The 19,997-nt window shown below is 42.1% G+C and overlaps 1 protein-coding gene across 2 annotated transcripts in view; it reads left to right on the top strand.

Moving 5' to 3' along the window:
• The window catches only part of si:ch211-186j3.6 (neural-cadherin), a 250,919-nt gene that overhangs the window by 55,268 nt on the left and 175,654 nt on the right, over window positions 1–19,997 (top strand). For both annotated transcript variants that reach the window (XM_062021330.1, XM_062021337.1), the window contains exons 2-4: window positions 2,130–2,327; window positions 9,992–10,217; window positions 17,458–17,662. In XM_062021330.1, coding sequence (XP_061877314.1) covers window positions 2,130–2,327; window positions 9,992–10,217; window positions 17,458–17,662 — 629 coding nt within the window. The remainder of the gene's footprint in view (window positions 1–2,129; window positions 2,328–9,991; window positions 10,218–17,457; window positions 17,663–19,997) is intronic.

Below are 19,997 nucleotides of genomic sequence, written 5' to 3'. Positions count from 1 at the left end.
AGACAAATGATGTGTCTTATGTTCTTCTAAAAAGACAAATGATGTGTCTTATGTTCTTCTAGAAAGACAAATGATGTGTCTTATATTCTTCTAGAAAGACAAAAGATGTGTCTTGTGTTCTTTTAGAAAGACAAATTATATGTCTTATGTTCTTCTAAAAAGACAAATGATGTGTCTTATATTCTTCTTGAAAGACAAATGATATGTATTATGTTCTTCTAAAAAGACAAATGATGTGTCTTATATTCTTCTAGAAAGACAAATGATTTTTCTTATGTTCTTCTAGAAAGACCACTGATGTGTCTTATGTTCTTCTAGAAAGACAAAATATGTGTCTTATGTTCTTCTAGAAAGACAAATTATATGTCTTATGTTCTTCTAAAAAGACAAATGATGTGTCTTATATTCTTCTTGAAAGACAAATGATATGTCTTATGTTCTTCTAAAAAGACAAATGATGTGTCTTATATTCTTCTAGAAAGACAAATGATATGTCTTATGTTCTTCTAGAAAGACAAATGATATGTCTTGTGTTCTTCTAGAAAGACAAATGATATGTCTTATATTCTTCTGGAAAGACAAATGATATGTCTTATATTCTTCTAGAAAGACAAATGATATGTCTTATGTTCTTCTAGAAAGACAAATGATATGTCTTATATTCTTCTGGAAAGACAAATGATATGTCTTATGTTCTTCTAGAAAGACAAATGATGTGTCTCATGTTCTTCTAGAAAGACAAATGATGTGTCTTACATTCTTCTAGAAAGACAAATGATGTGTCTTACATTCTTCTAGAAAGACAAATGATGTGTCTTATGTTCTTCTAGAAAGACAAATGATGTGTCTTACATTCTTTTAGAAAGACAAATGATGTGTCTTATGTTCTTCTAGAAGGACAAATGATGTGTCTCATGTTCTTCTAGAAAGACAAATGATGTGTCTTACATTCTTCTAGAAAGACAAATGATATGTCTTATGTTCTTCTAGAAAGTTCCTGAGACAAAGACGCAGGCCTGAAAGTAACAGCATGATGTCATATAGCCACATGTTAGCATCATGCTAACAGCAACTGAAAGCTAAGAGTTCATTTAGCTGCTGCTTGAAGGCGGAAGAAAAGAGAGAGAAACTTCCAGGCCCTGATAATGATCTGCCTCAGAAATTTGAGGAGGAGAGAAAGTCACAATGCTTTGGTTAGACATTGAGGAAGGCAGCAATACAGCATCAATCACAAAAGAAAGCCGTTTGTAGAGTAACTTTTCAACACTATGTGGTGTTTGTTTGTTTTTTTGTGATTGTTGGTGACATATATATATATATATATATATATATATATATATATATATATATATATATATATATATATATATATATATATATATATATATATATATATATATATATATATATATATATATATATATATTTTGTATAGACATATTAATGAAATATTAAAGAAATATTGAACAAATATAAAATAAATATCAAAGAAAAGTTTAATAAATGAATAGAGAATTATTTAAGAAATATTGAAAAAAAATTAAGAACTATTGAAGAAATATTAAAGAAATATTGAAAACATATTAAAGAAATATCGAAGAAATGTTGAAGAAATTTGAAGAAATATTGAAAAATTATTAAAGAAATATTGAACAAATATTAAAGAAATATTGAATGATCATTTTGTGCAACAATGTCTGATGTACTAATAAATGATTATTAAATACATATTAAATAAATACATGATTACTAAATAAATATTAAATAAATACATGATTATTAAATAAATATTAAATAAATACATTATTATTAAATAAATATTAAATAAATACATGATTATTAAATACATATTAAATAAATAAATTATTTCTAAATAAATATTAAATAAATACATGATTATTAAATAAATATTAAAGAAATAAATTATTTCTAAATAAATATTAAATAAATACATGATTATTAAATAAATATTAAAGAAATACATGATAATTAAATACATATTAAATAAATAAATTATTATTCAACATAAGTAAGATGATTTAATGTATTGATTATTCTGCAATCATTGATTCAAACAGGAAGTGGTCTCTCTTCACTCACACCTTCCTTGCCCCGCCCCCCACCCCCAGGTGAGGACTGGTACCTGGTGCGAGTGGACTTGACGGTGACCGACGTCAACGACAACGTGCCCCAGTGGACCATGGTGCCCGCCCCCTACCAGGCCGTGGTGGCGCCCGACGCCAGCGTGGGCTCGCTGGTCTACGCTCTTCACGCTCAAGATGGCGACCAAGGACTCAACGGGGATGTGGAGTACTTCCTGTCTGATGGTGGGTCTGACTATGGAGTACTTCCTGTCTGACTAATGGTCTGTTCCAGGGTCATGGAGTACTTCCTGTCTAACTAATGGTCTGTTCCAGGGTCATGGAGTACTTCCTGTCTGACTAATGGTCTGTTCCAGGGTCATGGAGTACTTCCTGTCTGACTAATGGTCTGTTCCAGGGTCATGGAGTACTTCCTGTCTGACTAATGGTCTGTTTCAGTGTTGGGACATGGAGTACTTCCTGTCTGACTAATGGTCTGTTCCAGTGTCATGGAGTACTTCCTGTCTGACTAATGGTCTATTCCAGTGTCATAGAGTACTTCCTGTCTGACTAATGGTCTGTTCCAGGGTCATGGAGTACTTCCTGTCTGACTAATGGTCTGTTCCAGGGTCATGGAGTACTTCCTGTCTGACTAATGGTCTGTTTCAGTGTTGGGACATGGAGTACTTCCTGTCTGACTAATGGTCTGTTCCAGTGTCATGGAGTACTTCCTGTCTGACTAATGGTCTATTCCAGTGTCATGGAGTACTTCCTGTCTGACTAATGGTCTGTTCCAGGGTCATGGAGTACTTCCTGTCTGACTAATGGTATGTTCCAGTGTCATGGAGTACTTCCTGTCTGACTAATGGTCTGTTCCAGTGTCATGGAGTACTTCCTGTCTGACTAATGGTCTGTTCCAGTGTCATGGAGTACTTCCTGTCTGACTAATGGTCTGCTCCAGTGTCATGGAGTACTTCCTGTCTGACTAATGGTCTGTTCCAGGGTCATGGAGTACTTCCTGTCTGACTAATGGTCTGTTCCAGTGTCATGGAGTACTTCCTGTCTGACTAATGGTCTGTTCCAGGGTCATGGAGTACTTCCTGTCTGACTAATGGTCTGTTCCAGTGTCATGGAGTACTTCCTGTCTGACTAATGGTCTGTTCCAGTGTCATGGAGTACTTCCTGTCTGACTAATGGTCTGTTCCAGGGTCATGGAGTACTTCCTGTCTGACTAATGGTCTGTTCCAGGGTCATGGAGTACTTCCTGTCTGACTAATGGTCTGTTCCAGGGTCATGGAGTACTTCCTGTCTGACTAATGGTCTGTTCCAGGGTCATGGAGTACTTCCTGTCTGACTAATGGTCTGTTCCAGGGTCATGAAGTACTTCCTGTCTGACTAATGGTCTGTTCCAGGGTCATGGAGTACTTCCTGTCTGACTAATGGTCTGTTCCAGGGTCATGGAGTACTTCCTGTCTGACTAATGGTCTGTTCCAGGGTCATGGAGTACTTCCTGTCTGACTAATGGTCTGTTCCAGTGTCATGGAGTACTTCCTGTCTGACTAATGGTCTGTTCCAGGGTCATGGAGTACTTCCTGTCTGACTAATGGTCTGTTCCAGGGTCATGGAGTACTTCCTGTTTGACTAAGGGTCTGTTCCAGTGTCATGGAGTACTTCCTGTCTGACTAATGGTCTGTTCCAGGGTCATGGAGTACTTCCTGTCTGACTAATGGTCTGTTCCAGGGTCATGGAGTACTTCCTGTCTGACTAATAGTCTGTTCCAGGGTCATGGAGTACTTCCTGTCTGACTAATGGTGTGTTCCAGTGTCATGGAGTACTTCCTGTCTGACTAATGGTCTGTTCCAGGGTCATGGAGTACTTGCCCGACCTCGTGACAACAGTTCCGAGCGGACCGATGAAGCGATGGAACTTCCGGAAGGCCAATTGGAAACTCTATCGCCTCCATACCAACAAGTCCACACGGTGTCTCCCACCACCAGACACACCCAACGTGGACGAGGCATACCAGGACTTCTGTAGGGCACTAACATCTGCGGCCAAAAAAGCCATCCCACGCGGCCGGCGTAAGAACTACAAACCATGCTGGGATGGCGAGTGCGAGACCCTCTACAGCGCCTTCCTCCGGGCTCCCTATGGCCCGGAGGCTAACAATTCAGCCACTGCCCTTCTTTCCACTCTTGGAAGGAAGAGGCACCAGCGCTGGAAAGAGGCAGTCCACTCCATCGACTTCTCGCACACTAGCCGTATCGCGTGGAGCACTTTGAACAACTTGACTGGTAGGTCTGAGCGCGCACCCCGAACATGCCCCGTTACCGCAAATGCTATTGCAGCACAGGTTGTGAAAAACGGGGCATATACCGGGATAAATCGAGATTTTTCCCGGGCGGTGCGCCAGGAAACTGCAGACCTCTGGAGGACAACAACATCTAGCGAGTGTAACATCTCCGGTGAGTTTTCACCGGAGGAGTTCACAGCTGCCCTCCAGTATACCAAACCAGGCAAGTCTGCTGGGCCTGACAACATCTGCCCAGAACTCGTGCTCCACGCTGCCCCTGCAATGAAGTCCTGGCTGAGAGTTTTCCTGTCTTCTTGCCTGCGCCAACTCCGGATCCCCAGGATTTGGAGAAGGGCCACTGTTGTCGCTATCCCCAAGCCGAACAAGCCAAAGGATGACGTAACGAGCTACAGACCAATCTCGTTGCTCTGCGTCCCCTTTAAAGTCCTCGAGCGCCTGATTCACGCCCGTGTCGAGCCCATCATAGACCCCCACCTCCCCCGGGAGCAGGCGGGTTTTCGACGTGGGAAGTCCACGGTGGATCAGGTCGCCCTCCTTACCCAGGACATCAAGGACTGCTTTGAGGCGAAAAAGAAGGCCGGTGCCGTCTTCATAGACCTGACTGCTGCCTATGACACAGTCTGGCACCGCGGCCTCACCTGCAAACTTCTCCGCCTGCTTCCAGACAGGCACATGGTCAAAATGATCATGGAGCTTGTCTGGAACCGCAGCTTTACTCTCACCACCAGTAACGGAGATAAAAGCAGGTTGCGGCGCCTGAAAAATGGCATCCCCCAGGGATCTGTCCTGGCTCCCCTCCTGTATAACATCTATACATACGACCTGCCTGCCACAGTCTCACGGAGGTTCGCATACGCAGACGATCTCGCGCTGCTGCACTCCGACAGGGACTGGCAGGCCTTGGAGGGAACTCTAAGCCAGGACATGGAGACTTTAGTGGCTTACCTCCATAACTGGAGATTGAAGCTCAGCGAATCCAAGACGGTGACACAAGCTTTCCACCTATACAATTGGGAAGCGGATCGTGAGATCAGGTTCGAGGTGCGGAAGCCGGATGGGGCTTCCCTTACCCTATGCCGGCCTCGTCCTACACCTGAAGACCCTCGTCCTGACCCTAAATACCTTGGGGTCACCCTGGACAGGTCGCTCACTTTCCGTAAACACCTCTTGGCAACACGCAAGAAACTCAACACCCGCGTCTCACTGCTGAGACGGTTGGTCGGGTCCGGTTGGGGTGCCGGGGCAAGAACTCTGCGAACAGCAGCACTTGCCCTGGTCTACTCAACTGCTGAGTACTGCGCACCTGTCTGGGCGCGCAGTGCTCACTCTAAACAACTTGATGTCCCGATCAACGAAGCCTTGCGTGTTATCACTGGATGCCTGCGCCCCACCCCTGTGGAGCTACTGCCCATCTTAGCAGGCATCCAACCCGCTGAGCTTCGTCGCCAAGGTGCTGTAGCAACTCTGGCGGGCCGGGCAAACATGGATGAGAACCACCTGCTCCATGAAAGGCTCACACTCTCCTCAGAGCCAACGCCCCGCCTCCCCTCCAGAGACCCACTGGTACCAGCCGCCCTGAAGCTCCTGCAGCAATGCAGTGAAAACAACATCAGGGCGGCTCACTGGGCGAATCACAAATGGAGCACGGACCTGGAGCATACCATCTCCTCCAGACTCCGTGACTTCATACCTGACACCGGCTCAATACCAGGCCTCTCACTACCACGAGTGGCCTGGGTGAGGCTTAACCGCCTCCGAACTGGTGTCGGTTGCTTTCGCTCAAACATGTTCCAGTGGGGCTTAGCACCTAACGCGACGTGTGAGTGTGGCGCGGAGGAGCAGACTGCCGACCACGTGATCCTGCGTTGCCCGATTTATCGTGCTCCTAATGGTTTGCGTGGCCTGGCGGACCTGGATGACTGCTCGGTGACCTGGCTCACTTCTGTGTGTCCTGACATATGAACGGGAGGGCCCCCCGGGCCTGGGGTGGTAAAAGGCATAGACCCTCGGCCTCAGGTCCGGGTGCCGGAAAACAGCTGCCCATACGATGAAGAAGATGGAGTACTTCCTGTCTGACTAATGGTCTGTTCCAGGGTCATGGAGTACTTCCTGTTTGACTAATGGTCTGTTCCAGTGTCATGGAGTACTTCCTGTCTGACTAATGGTCTGTTCCAGGGTCAAACTGTTGGGACATGGAATGGACACTATGTAATGTTTGTTTGTGATTGTTGGTGACATATGTCAACACTATGTAATGTTTGTTTATTTGAGATTGTTGGTGACATATGTCAACACTATGTAATGTTTGATGTGAAAGAAGTGGAGTCCCAGCTGGAACTTTCACATTTTGTGCAACTTTTCATCTCATTCGTGTGTGCGCTGACGAGTGTTTTTGTGCGGCTGTGAAATTGCGAGCGTTGTTGCGTGAAGGAAGCAGCAAACAGAGCAACTTTGTTAGTCCTGAATCTTTCATGCTGACAATTACACAAATGATGACTTCTCTGCCCAGTCAAGCCTGATTATTGACAAGAAGCCAAAACCTCAAAAACAATCTGGCAGTTTTTGTGAGACTCAAAAGTGGTCTGGGGCACATTTAAAGTGAGAGACAAGAACACACTTCTAGCAACATGTGTGTGTTCCTACTTAAACACAAGTGTGTTCTAATCACGGCAGACTTGGTGACAAACAACAAAGACCACTATTTTTGGACAAATGAGGATTCACAGCCTTGTCTTTTTGAAGCTGAACATACTGAAGATGAATTTCTGCTTCAAGAAGGGAGCACGGAGGAAGGGTGAGACGTCTGAGCAGACAAAGGCCGGGAGACGGGAATGAAAGCGATTTTGTTGCTATAAATGTGGAACTTGGAGGCAAGTTATTTCGACGTAAATGGAGTGCTTACTGTTGCGTCGACCAGCGTTCCTCCAATGGGGAATTCAAATTGCTAGTCTCTCCCAGATTCTTTTTATGGCAATAAGCTGATGTTTATATTCAATCACCAGGCAGTATTTGGTATTTTGCAGTTTATTCTCAAAGCTTAGAGGACAAACCTGAGACCAACCCATTACACAAGCGTTCCCCAGCCCGGTCCAGATCGGTCTCCCCTCAAACCCTTGGAAGTCCCGTGATCTTCCCTCTGTCCCTCGCCCCCACTCCCTTTGTTTAGACTACTCCGAGTTATCTCTACTCTGACACATTCCAATCTAGAAGGCCGACACCTTACTATGAGACTCAAAAGAAGGACGAATACTAGCTATTCTTTATATGACTATAGGAGTTTAAAAAGAAGTAACACTTAAATATGGATATGATTCTGATCTGCTTCCCACATTACCCAAATAAACCAGTAAATTCGTCCCTGGCCAGCTGGACCAAACAGAAAATTGAGTGAGTCAAAACATGAAATACTACTTTACAGGTACTGTCATATATAGCTTGTATTTCATTCAGCTATTCACGCTGGAAAAAGAGTTCCTCAGTGTTCTCTCTTACAACAACAATGTTGCTCCAGTTTGTTTATGATACACAACGTCAATGAAGTATTGTTGACACTTTCTACAGGTAGAATTTATTGCTAACATTAGCTGCGTTGCTAGCTACCAAGAATGTTTACATGTTAGAAAGCGAAAACAAAAACCTTTTGTGGTCTTGTCTCTCATAATGAATGAGAAAGATAAAGTACAATTCCAAAGAAAAAGTGCAGTTCCCCTTTAAAGATTCCAGGCGGATGTCTTTGGAGCGCAGGTGGAAGCGGCGTTGTGCGTAGGAAGGTGGCGTACAAACTTTATTGTCTCTGCGTCACGCTTCATCCATCTTGTGCGGGCCGAGCCACATGAACGTGTGAAGGTTCTCCAGGACTTTGGGGAACATCCTGCACATCTTCTGCTGCTTTCCTCTTAGAACCTCCATGTTTACCTAAATATTTGTTTCTTTGTTTGTTAGAACCTCCATGTTTACCTAAATATGTGTTTCTTTGTTTGTTAGAACCTCCATGTTTACCTAAATATGTGTTTCTTTGTTTGTTAGAACCTCCATGTGTACCTAAATATTTGTTTGTTTGTTTGTTAGAACCTCCATGTGTACCTAAATATTTGTTTGTTTGTTTGTTAGAACCTCCATGTTTACCTAAATATGTGTTTCTTTGTTTGTTAGAACCTCCATCTTTACCTAAATATTTGTTTGTTTGTTTTTTAGAACCTCCATCTTTACCTAAATATGTGTTTCTTTGTTTGTTAGAACCTCCATCTTTACCTAAATATTGACTTGTTTGTTAAAACCTCCATGTTTACCTAAATATGTACTTGTTTGTTAAAACCTCCATGTTTACATAAATATTTACTTTTTTGTTACAACCCCCATGTTTACCTAAATATTGACTTGTTTGTTAGAACCTCCATGTTTACCTAAATATTGACTTGTTTGTTAGAACCTCCATGTTTACCTAAATATTGACTTGTTTGTTAGAACCTCCATGTTTACATAAATATTGACTTGTTTGTTAGAACCTCCATGTTTACATAAATATTTACTTGATTGTTAGAACCTCCATGTTTACATAAATATTGACTTGTTTGTTAGAACCTCCATGTTTACATAAATATTTACTTGATTGTTAGAACATCCATGTTTACATAAATATTTACTTGATTGTTAGAACCTCCATGTTTACCTAAATATGTACTTGTTTGTTAAAACCTCCATGTTTACATACATATTTACTTTTTTGTTACAACCTCCATGTTTACCTAAATATTGACTTGTTTGTTAGAACCTCCATGTTTACCTAAATATTGACTTGTTTGTTAGAACCTCCATGTTTACATAAATATTGACTTGTTTGTTAGAACCTCCATGTTTACATAAATATTTACTTGATTGTTAGAACCTCCATGTTTACATAAATATTTACTTGATTGTTAGAACCTCCATGTTTACCTAAATATTGACTTGTTTGTTAGAACCTCCATGTTTACATAAATATTTACTTGATTGTTAGAACCTCCATGTTTACCTAAATATTGACTTGTTTGTTAGAACCTCCATGTTTACCTAAATATTGACTTGTTTGTTAGAACCTCCATGTTTACCTAAATATTTACTTGTTTGTTACAACCTCCATGTTTACCTAAATATGTACTTGTTTGTTAAAACCTCCATGTTTACATAAATATTTACTTGTTTTTAGAACCTCCATGTTTACCTAAATATTGACTTGTTTGTTAGAACCTCCATGTTTACATAAATATTGACTTGTTTGTTAGAACCTCCATGTTTACATAAATATTGACTTGTCTGTTAGAACCTCCATGTTTACATAAATATTGACTTGTTTGTTAGAACCTCCATGTTTACCTAAATATTGACTTGTTTGTTAGAACCTCCATGTTTACATAAATATTGACTTGTTTGGTAGAACCTCCACGTTTACCTAAATATTGACTTGTTTGTTAGAACCTCCATGTTTACCTAAATATTGACTTGTTTGTTAGAACCTCCATGTTTACATAAATATTGAGTTGTTTGGTAGAACCTCCACGTTTACCTAAATAGTCTAAATGGTGGTCATGTGGTGAAATAGTCAAAATGGTGTGTCCAGGTGGGGACGGTCGCTTCGAGGTGGACAAGAAGACGGGTCAGGTGCGGACCACCGGTCTCCCCCTGCAGCCAGACCGAGACTACCTTCTGACCGTGGTGGCCTCAGACCGCCTGGGGAGTCGCAGCGTTCCCGCCGTGCTCTCCGTGGTCGCAGGGCCTCGCCCGCCTCAGTTTGCCAACGCCTCCTTCAGCGTGGACATACCTGAGAACACGCCGGAAGGACAGCCGTAAGTCCACCGCTCGCTGGAGTGTTGTTGTGTTGTGTTGTGTGGTGTGGTGTTGTTGTGGTATGGTGTGGTGTAGTGTTGTTGTGGTGTTGTGTGGTCTGGCGTGGTAAGGTCTGATGTGGTGTGGTGTTGTGTTGTGTGGTATGGTCTGATGTGGTATGGTGTGGTGTTGTTTGGTGTGGTGTGGTATTTTTGGTGTTGTTTGGTGTTTTGTTGTTTAGTGTGGTGTTGCTGGTTGGTGTTTTGTGGTGTGGTGTTGTTGTTTGGTGTAGTGTGGTGTGTTGATATTTTACGTAACACACGCTAAGTTGTCTAGCCTATTTTGCTGTCGCACACCTCGGAATTACACAAGTTGGCACTTAACACATGCTAATTGTTAGCATGCTAGCATTAGTATGCTAGCATGCTAATTGTTAGCATGCTAGCATTAGTATGCTAGCTCATTTAACTCATTTTGCATGCATTCACCTCATATTAGCTGTCCACATGCTAACTTTAGCTTTTCAGTGCCACTTGCTCTTTTGTACTACTTTTGTAGTACTTTTGTAGTACTTTTGTAGTGCTTTTCTAGTATTTTTGTAGTACTTTTGTTGTATTTTTGTATTTCTTTTGTAGTACTTTTGTAGTATTTTTGTAGTATTTTTGTAGTACTTTTGTAGTACTTTTGTAGTACTTTTATAGTACTTTTGTAGTACTTCTGTAGTACTTTTGTAGTATTTTTGAAGTACTTTTGTTGTGCTTTTGTTGTATTTTTGTAGTACTTTTGTAGTACTTTTATAGTACTTTTGTAGTATTGTTTTAGTATACATACTCCCTATGTCTAGCATTAAAAGATTACAGATGGTACAAAATGCGACTGCTAGACTTTTGACAAAAACAAGAAAGTTTGATCATATTACGCCTATACTGTATATACCTTTATATACATATATATATATACCTATACTGGCTCACCTGCACTGGCTTCCTGTGCACCTAAGATGCGACTTTAAGGTTTTACTACTTACGTATAAAATACTACACGGTTTAGCTCCATCCTATCTTGCTGATTGTATTGTACCATATGTCCCGGCAAGAAATCTGCGTTCAAAGAACTCCGGCTTATTAGTGATTCTCAGAGCCCAAAAAAAGTCTGCAGGCTATAGAGCGTTTTCTATTCGGGCTCCAGTACTCTGGAATGCCCTCCCGGTAACAGTTAGAGATGCTACCTCAGTAGAAGCATTTAAGTCTCATCTTAAAACTCATTTGTATAATCTAGCCTTTAAATAGACTCCCTTTTTAGACCAGTTGATCTGCCGTTTCTTTTAATTTCTTTTCTACTCTGCTCCCAACCCGGGGTGGACCGCTAGCCTGTCCATCAGATGGGGACATCTCTACGCTGCTGACCCGTCTCCGCTCGGGATGGTTCCTGCTGGCCCCACCATGGACTGGACTCTCGCTGATGTGTTGGACTTTCACAATATTATGTCAGACCCACTCCACATTCATTGCTTTCGGTCTCCCCTAGAGGGGGGGGGGGGGGGGTTTACCCACATATGCGGTCCTCTCCAAGATTTCTCATAGTCATTCACATTGACATTGATTGATTGATTGAGACTTTTATTAGTAGGTTGCACAGTGAAGTACATATTCCGTACAATTGACCACTAAATGGTAACACCCGAATAAGTTTTTCAACTTGTTTAAGTCGGGGTCCACTTAAATTGATTCATGATACAGATATATACTATCATATATACTATCATCATAATACAGTCATCACACAAGATAATCACATTGAATTATTTACATTATTTACAATCAGGAGTGTGGAGGGGGGGTGGGGTGGGGGGGGGATATGGACATCAAGTAGTGGACATAGAGAGAGAGAGAGAGAGAGAGAGAGAGAGAGAGAGATCAGAAGGCATAAGAAAAATAATCTGCATTTGATTGTTTACATTTGATTATTAGCAATCCGGGGAGGGTGTTAGTTTAGGGTTGTAGCTGCCTGGAGGTGAACTTTTATAGCGGTTTTGAAGGAGGATAGAGATGCCCTTTCTTTTATACCTGTTGGGAGCGCATTCCACATTGATGTGGCATAGAAAGAGAATGAGTTAAGACCTTTGTTAGTTCGGAATCTGGGTTTAACGTGGTTAGTGGAGCACCCCCTGGTGTTGTGGTTATGGCGGTCATTTACGTTAAGGAAGTAGTTTGACATGTACTTCGGTATCAGGGAGGTGTAGCGGATTTTATAGACTAGGCTCAGTGCAAGTTGTTTAACTCTGTCCTCCACCTTGAGCCAGCCCACTTTAGAGAAGTGGGTAGGAGTGAGGTGGGATCTGGGGTGGAGGTCCCACTGGGGTGAGTTTTCCTTGCCCGTATGTGGGCTCTGTACTGAGGATGCCGTTGTGGCTTGTACAGCCCTTTGAGACACTTGTGATTTAGGGCTATATAAATAAACATTGATTGATTGATTGATACTTTTGTAGTAGGGGACTTTAATATCCATATGAATACCCCATCGGACCCTCAGTGCGTGGCGCTCCAAACCATAATTGATAGCTGTGGTCTTACACAAATAATACATGAACCCATGCATCGCAATGGTAATACAATAGATCTAGTGCTTGTCAGGGGTGTCACCACCTCTAAAGTTATGATACTTCCATATACTAAAGTAATGTCCGATCATTACCTTATAAAATTTGAAGTTTTGACTCATTGTCAACAAGCTAATAATAATAATAACTGCTATAGCGGCCGCAACATTAATGCTGCCACAACGATGACTCTTGCTGACCTACTGCCTTCGGTAATGGCACCATTCCCAAATTATGTCGGCTCTATTGATAACCTCACTAACAACTTTGACGATGCCTTGCGCGAAATTATTGATAGTATAGCACCGCTAAAGCAAAAAAGGGCCCCTAAAAGGCGCACCCCATGGTTTACAGAAGAAATTAGAGCTCATAAATTATCATGTAGAAAACTGGAACGCAAATGGCGTGCGACTAAACTTGAGGTTTTCCATCAAGCATGGAGTGATAGTTTAATAACTTATAAACGCATGCTTACCTCAACTAAAGCTAAATATTACTCAAATCTCATCCGCCTCAACAAAAACGATCCTAAATTTCTGTTTAGTACAGTAGCATCGCTAACCCAACAAGGGACTCCTCCCAGTAGCTCCACCCACTCGGCAGATGACTTTATGAATTTCTTTAATAAGAAAATTTAACTCATTAGAAAGGAGATTAAAGACAACGCATCTCAGCTACAACTGGGTTCTATTAACACAAATACGACTGTATATACGACGGACACTGCCCTCCAAAATAGTCTCTCTATTTTTGATGAAATAACATTAGAGGAATTATTACAGCGTGTAAGTGGGATAAAACAAACAACATGTTTACTTGACCCACTTCCTGGGAAACTTATCAAGGAACTGTTTGTATTATTAGGTCCATCAGTGTTAAATATTATAAACTTATCACTTTCCTCCGGCACTGTTCCCCTAGCATTCAAAAAAGCGGTTATTCATCCTCTGCTCAAAAGACCTAACCTCGATCCTGACCTCATGGTAAACTACCGACCGGTCTCCCACCTTCCGTTTATTTCCAAAATTCTCGAAAAAACTGTTGCACAGCAGCTAAATGAACACTTAGTGACTAACAATCTCTGTGAACCTTTTCAATCCGGTTTCAGGGCAAATCACTCTACGGAGACAGCCCTCGCAAAAATGACTAATGATCTATTGCTAACGATGGATGTCATCTATGTTGCTGCTTCTTGATCTTAGCGCCGCTTTCGATACCGTCGATCATAATATTTTATTAGAGCGTATCAAAACACATATTGGTATGTCAGACTTAGCCTTGTCTTGGTTTAACTCTTATCTTACTGACAGGATGCAGTGCGTCTCCCATAACAATGTGACCTCGGACTATGTCAAGGTAACGTGCGGAGTTCCCCAGGGTTCAGTTCTTGGCCCTGCACTCTTTAGTATTTACATGCTGCCGCTGGGTGACATCATACGCAAATACGGTGTTAGCTTTCACTGTTATGCTGATGACACTCAACTCTACATGCCCCTAAAGCTGACCAACACGCCGGACTGTAGTCAGCTGGAGGCGTGTCTTAATGAAATTAAACAATGGATGTCCGCTAACTTTTTGCAACTCAACGCTAAGAAAACGGAAATGCTGATTATCGGTCCTGCTCAACACCAACATCTATTTAATAATACCACCTTAACATTTGACAACCAAACAATTACACAAGGTGACTCGGTAAAGAATCTGGGTATTATCTTCCACCCAACTCTCTCGTTTGAGTCACACATTAAGAGTGTTACTAAAACAACTCTCTCGTTTGAGTCACACATTAAGAGTGTTACTAAAACGGCCTTCTTTCATCTCCGTAATATCGCTAAAATTCGTTCCATCTTGTCCACTAGCGACGCTGAGATCATTATTCATGCGTTCGTTACGTCTCGTCTCGATTACTGTAACGTATTATTTTGGGGTCTCACTATGTCTAGCATTAAAAGATTACAGTTGGTACAAAATGCGGCTGCAAGGCTTTTGACAAAAACAAGAAAGTTTGATCATATTACGCCTATACTGTATATACCTTTATATACATATATATATATATACCTATACTGGCTCACCTGCACTGGCTTCCTGTGCACTTAAGATGCGACTTTAAGGTTTTACTACTTACGTATAAAATACTACACGGTTTAGCTCCAGCCTATCTCGCCGATTGTATTGTACCATATGTCCCGACAAGAAATCTGCGTTCAAAGAACTCCGGCTTATTAGTGATTCCCAGAGCCAAAAAAAAGTCTGCGGGCTATAGAGCGTTTTCTATTCGGGCTCCAGTACTCTGGAATGCCCTCCCGGTAACAGTTAGAGATGCTACCTCAGTAGAAGCATTTAAGTCCCATCTTAAAACTCATTTGTATAATCTAGCCTTTAAATAGACTCCCTTTTTAGACCAGTTGATCTGCCGTTTCTTTTCTTCTCTCCTCTTCTCCCCTGTCCCTTGCGAGGGGGAGTTGCATAGGTCCGGTGGCCATGGATGAAGTGCTGGCTGTCCAGAGTCGGGACCCCGGGTGGACCACTAGCCTGTGCATCGGTTGGGGACATCTCTGCGCTGCTGACCCGTCTCCGCTCGGGATGGTTTCCTGTTGGCCCCACTGTGGACTGGACTCCCGCTGATGTGTTGGATCCACTGTGGACTGGACTTTCACAATATTATGTCAGACCCACTCCACATCCATTTCTTTCGGTCCCCCCTAGAGGGGGGGGGGGGGGGGGTTACCCACATATGCGGTCCTCTCCAAGGTTTCTCATAGTCATTCACCGACGTCCCACTGGGGTGAGTTTTTCCTTGCCCGTATGTGGGCTCTGTACCGAGGATGTCGTTGTGGCTTGTACAGCCCTTTGAGACACTTGTGATTTAGGGCTATACAAATAAACATTGATTGATTGATTGATTGATAGTACTTTTGTAGTACTTTTGTAATACTTTTATAGTACTTTTGTAGTACATTTGTAGTACTTTTGTAGTATTGTTTTAGTACTTTTGTAGTATATTTGTAGTGCTTTTGTAGTATTTTTATAGTACTTTTGTAGTGCTTTTGTTGTATTTTTGTATTTCTTTTGTAGTATTTTGTAGTATTTTTGTAGTACTTTTGTAGTATTTTTATAGTACTTTTGTAGTACTTTTATAGTACTTATGTAGTACTTCTGTAGTACTTTTGTAGTATTTTTGAAGTACTTTTGTAGAGCTTTTGTAGTATTTTTGTAGTACTTTTATAGTACTTTTGTAGTATTTTGTAGTACTTTTATAGTACTTTTGTAGTATTTTTTGTAGTACTTTTGTAGTATTGTTTTAGTACTTATGTAGTACTTTTGTAGTACTTATGTAGTACTTTTTTAATACTTCTATAGTACTTTTGCAGTGCGTTTGTAGTATGTTTGTAGTATTGTTTTAGTACTTTTGTAGTACTTTTGTAGTATTTTTGTAGTACTTTTGTAGTATTTTTTCATAGTACTTTTGTATTATTTTCGTAGTACTTTTGTAGTATTTTTGTAGAATTTTCTAGTACTTTTGTAGTATTTTTGTAGTACTTTTGTATTATTTTTGTAGTTTTTGTAGTACTTTTGAAATACATTTGTTGTATTTTTGTAGTACTTTTGTAATATCTTTGTACTACTTCTGTAGTACTTTTGTAGTATTTTTGTACTACATCTGTAGTATTTTTGTAGTATTTTTGTACTACTTTTGTAGTATTTTTGCAGTATTTTTGTAGTACTTCTGTAGTATTTTTGTAGTACTTTTGTAGTACTTCTGTAGTATTTTTGTAGTATTTTTTAAGTATTTTTGTACTACTTTTGTAGTACTTTTGTAGTATTTTTTGTACTACTTCTGTAGTATTTTTGTAGTATTTTTGTACTACTTTTGTAGTATTTTTGCAGTATTTTTGTAGTACTTCTGTAGTATTTTTGTAGTATTTTTGTAGTACTTTTGTAGTACTTCTGTAGTATTTTTGTAGTATTTTTTGTACTACTTTTGTAGTACTTCTGTAGTGTTTTTGTAGTATTTTTGTAGTATTTTTGTACTACTTTTGTAGTACTTTTGTAGTATTTTTGTAGTACTTTCATAGCTTAATATGAGAGTTTATTGTTAGTGCGGCCCGTGAGTTTGAAATGAATGGTGCTTGACAGTGTTGTGTGAGGAGCTGATGGAATCTACCAATCACGGTGTGGTATGTGGCTCTCAACAATATTGGGAGCATGCCGTGATGGCACCACCTTTAGCGTCCTCTAGAAGCTGTCATCACGCAGTCTTGTTCTCCATACAAACAGCGTGCCGGCCCAGCACACACCCCTCAAACCCCCCCCAAGTCCAAGATGTCTCCTAAAGATGAAGTATTGAAGTTAAAGATGAAGTATTGAAGTCCAAGATGTCTCCTAAAGATGAAGTATTGAAGTTAAAGATGAAGTATTGAAGTCAAAGATGAAGTATTGAAGTCAAAGATGAAGTATTGAAGTCCAAGATGTCTCCTAAAGATGAAGTATTGAAGTCAAAGATGAAGTATTGAAGTCAAAGATGAAGTATTGAAGTTAAAGATGAAGTATTGAAGTCCAAGATGAAGTATTGAAGTCAAAGATGAAGTATTGAAGTCAAAGATGAAGTATTGAAGTCCAAGATGTCTCCTAAAGAAGTGACTTGATTGTGTGTGCAGCTTCCTGGTCACGCCCGCCGTGTCCTTCCAGAAGAAGCCCATCAGCTACAGTCTGCTCATCAACCCCAGCAGCCTCTTCTCCATCTCCCCCCAGGAGGGCCACATCAGCCTGACCAGGACTCTGGACTACGAGACTGACCAGCACCGCTACTTGCTGCTGGTGCGGGCGGGCGAGGGCCAGGACGGCCTGAGCAGCGCTGCCGAGGTTAGCATCTAGTCTTCTTCTTCTTCTTCTTCTTCTTCTTCTTCTTCTTCTTCTTCTTCTTCTTCTTCTTCTTCTTCTTCTTCTTCTTCTTCTTCTTCTTCTTCTTCTTCTTCTTCTTCTTCTTCTTCTTCTTCTTCTTTTTATGTTTGTACACCATGCTAGGTTAGCAACATTGGCATAGCTTTGTGAGCTACATGATAACATTAACACTAGAAGTCCCAGCATTTTTCTGTCTACCTAGAAGACCCAGAGAGGGGTCATTTGGCCCGACGCTTTTCCCGAATACACTAATCACTCATTTTGTTATGGTAATGAGGCTGTTAGGGGCAGTTTGTCTAGGTAGACAGAAAAATTATACATGTGGGAAATGCCGAAAGGAGCAATGGCAGTGCCAGGATTGTGAGTGACTGCTCAAATGTATGTCAGTCACGTTTACATGGACATGGTTTTTCATTCTTTGTAAATATGCTTTTTTCTTTGTAAATTTTTTTTTTTAAACTATTTTTGGCACACAAAAATAACAATTGCTTCTGCAACAACCCTCCACACCAAAACTGGGAAAACAGTTGCTTTTTCATTCTTTGTAAATATGTTTTGTTTTGTATTTTTTTTAACAATAAATGTCAGAGTGTTGATCCCTTCATTCTGTTGATCCTTGCAAAAACACACACAACCTACCTCAGAACTAAAGCTTGAGCTGTAAGGTCCCCTCCCCCACACAGGCTCAAGTGGCCCCCTGCCGTGTGCCACTAACAGCCACATTTTCATAACAAAAGGAGTGTCCACAGGGGGGACTAGGGGTCAAATGACCCTCTTGTGTGTTTTCTAGGTAAAAATGTCAATTGACCCTTCTCTGGGACTTCCCTCTCCCCAGCCACTTGGTCCAGCTCCTCCCGGGGGATCCAGAGGCGTTCCCAGGCCAGCCGGGAGACATAGTATTCCCAACGTGTCCTGGGTCTTCCCCGTGGCCTCCTACCAGTCGGACGTGCCCTAAACACCTCCCTAGGGAGGCGTTCGAGTGGCATCCTGACCAGATGCCCGAACCACCTCATCTGGCTCCTCTCCATGTGGAGGAGCAGCAGCTTTACTTTGAGCTCCTCCCGGATGACAGAGCTTCTCACCCTATCTCTAAGGGAGAGACCCGCCACCCGGCGGAGGAAACTCATTTGGGCCGCTTGTACCCGTGATCTTGTCCTTTCGGTCATAACACAAAGCTCATGACCATAGGTGAGGATGGGAACGTAGATCGACCGCTAAATTAAGAGCTTTGCCTTCCGGCTCAGCTCCTTCTTCACCACAACGGATCGATACAGCGTCCGCATTACTGAAGACGCCGCACCGATCCGCCTGTCGATCTCACCATCCACTCTTCCCTCACTCGTGAACAAGACTCCGAGGTACTTGAACTCCTCCACTTGGGGCAGGGTCTCCTCTCCAACCCAGGGATTGCTCTCCACCCTTTTCCGAGCGAGAACCATGGACTCAGACTTGGAGGCGCTGATTCTCATCCCAGCCGCTTCACACTCGGCTGTGAACCGATCCAGTGAGAGCTGAAGATCCTGGCCGGATGAAGCCATCAGGACCACATCATCTGCAAAAAGCAGAGACCTAATCCTGCATCCACCAAACCAGATCCCCTCAACGCCTTGACTGCGCCTAGAAATTCTGTCCATAAAAGTTCTGAACAGAATGGGTGACAAAGGGCAGCCTTGGCGGAGTCCAACCCTCACTGGAAACGTGTCCGACTTACTGCCGGCAATGCGGACCAAGCTCTGGCACTGATCATACAGGGAGCGGACCGCCACAATCAGACAGTCCGATACCCCATACTCTCTGAGCACTCCCCACAGGACTTCCCGAGGGACACGGTCGAATGCCTTCTCCAAGTCCACAAAGCACAAGTAGACTGGTTGGGCAAACTCCCATGCACCCTCAAGGACCCTGCCCAGAGTATAGAGCTGGTCCACAGTTCCACCACCAGGACGAAAACCACACTGTTCCTCCTGAATCCGAGGTTGGACTATCCGGCGTAGTCTCCTCTCCAGTACACCTAAATAGACTTTACCGGGAAGGTGTGATCCCACAATAGTTGGAACGCACCCTCTGGTTCCCCTTCTTAAGGAGAGGAACCACCCCCATGGTCTGCTAATCCAGAGGTACTGCTAACATGTTCATGCATTGTTGCAGAGTCTTGTCAACCAAGACAGTCCCACAGCATCCAGAGCCTTAAGGAACTCCGGGCGGGTCTCAACCACCCCCGGGGCCTTGCCACTGAGGAGCTTTTTAACTACCTCAGCAACCTCAGCCCCAGAAATAGGAGAGTCCACCACAGAGT

This window comes from Entelurus aequoreus, linkage group LG02 (genome assembly GCF_033978785.1).
Source record: "Entelurus aequoreus isolate RoL-2023_Sb linkage group LG02, RoL_Eaeq_v1.1, whole genome shotgun sequence".
NCBI lineage: Eukaryota > Metazoa > Chordata > Actinopteri > Syngnathiformes > Syngnathidae > Entelurus > Entelurus aequoreus.
Note: the sequence above shows the minus strand (reverse complement) of the source record. Positions and strands in the feature narration are given on the sequence as shown.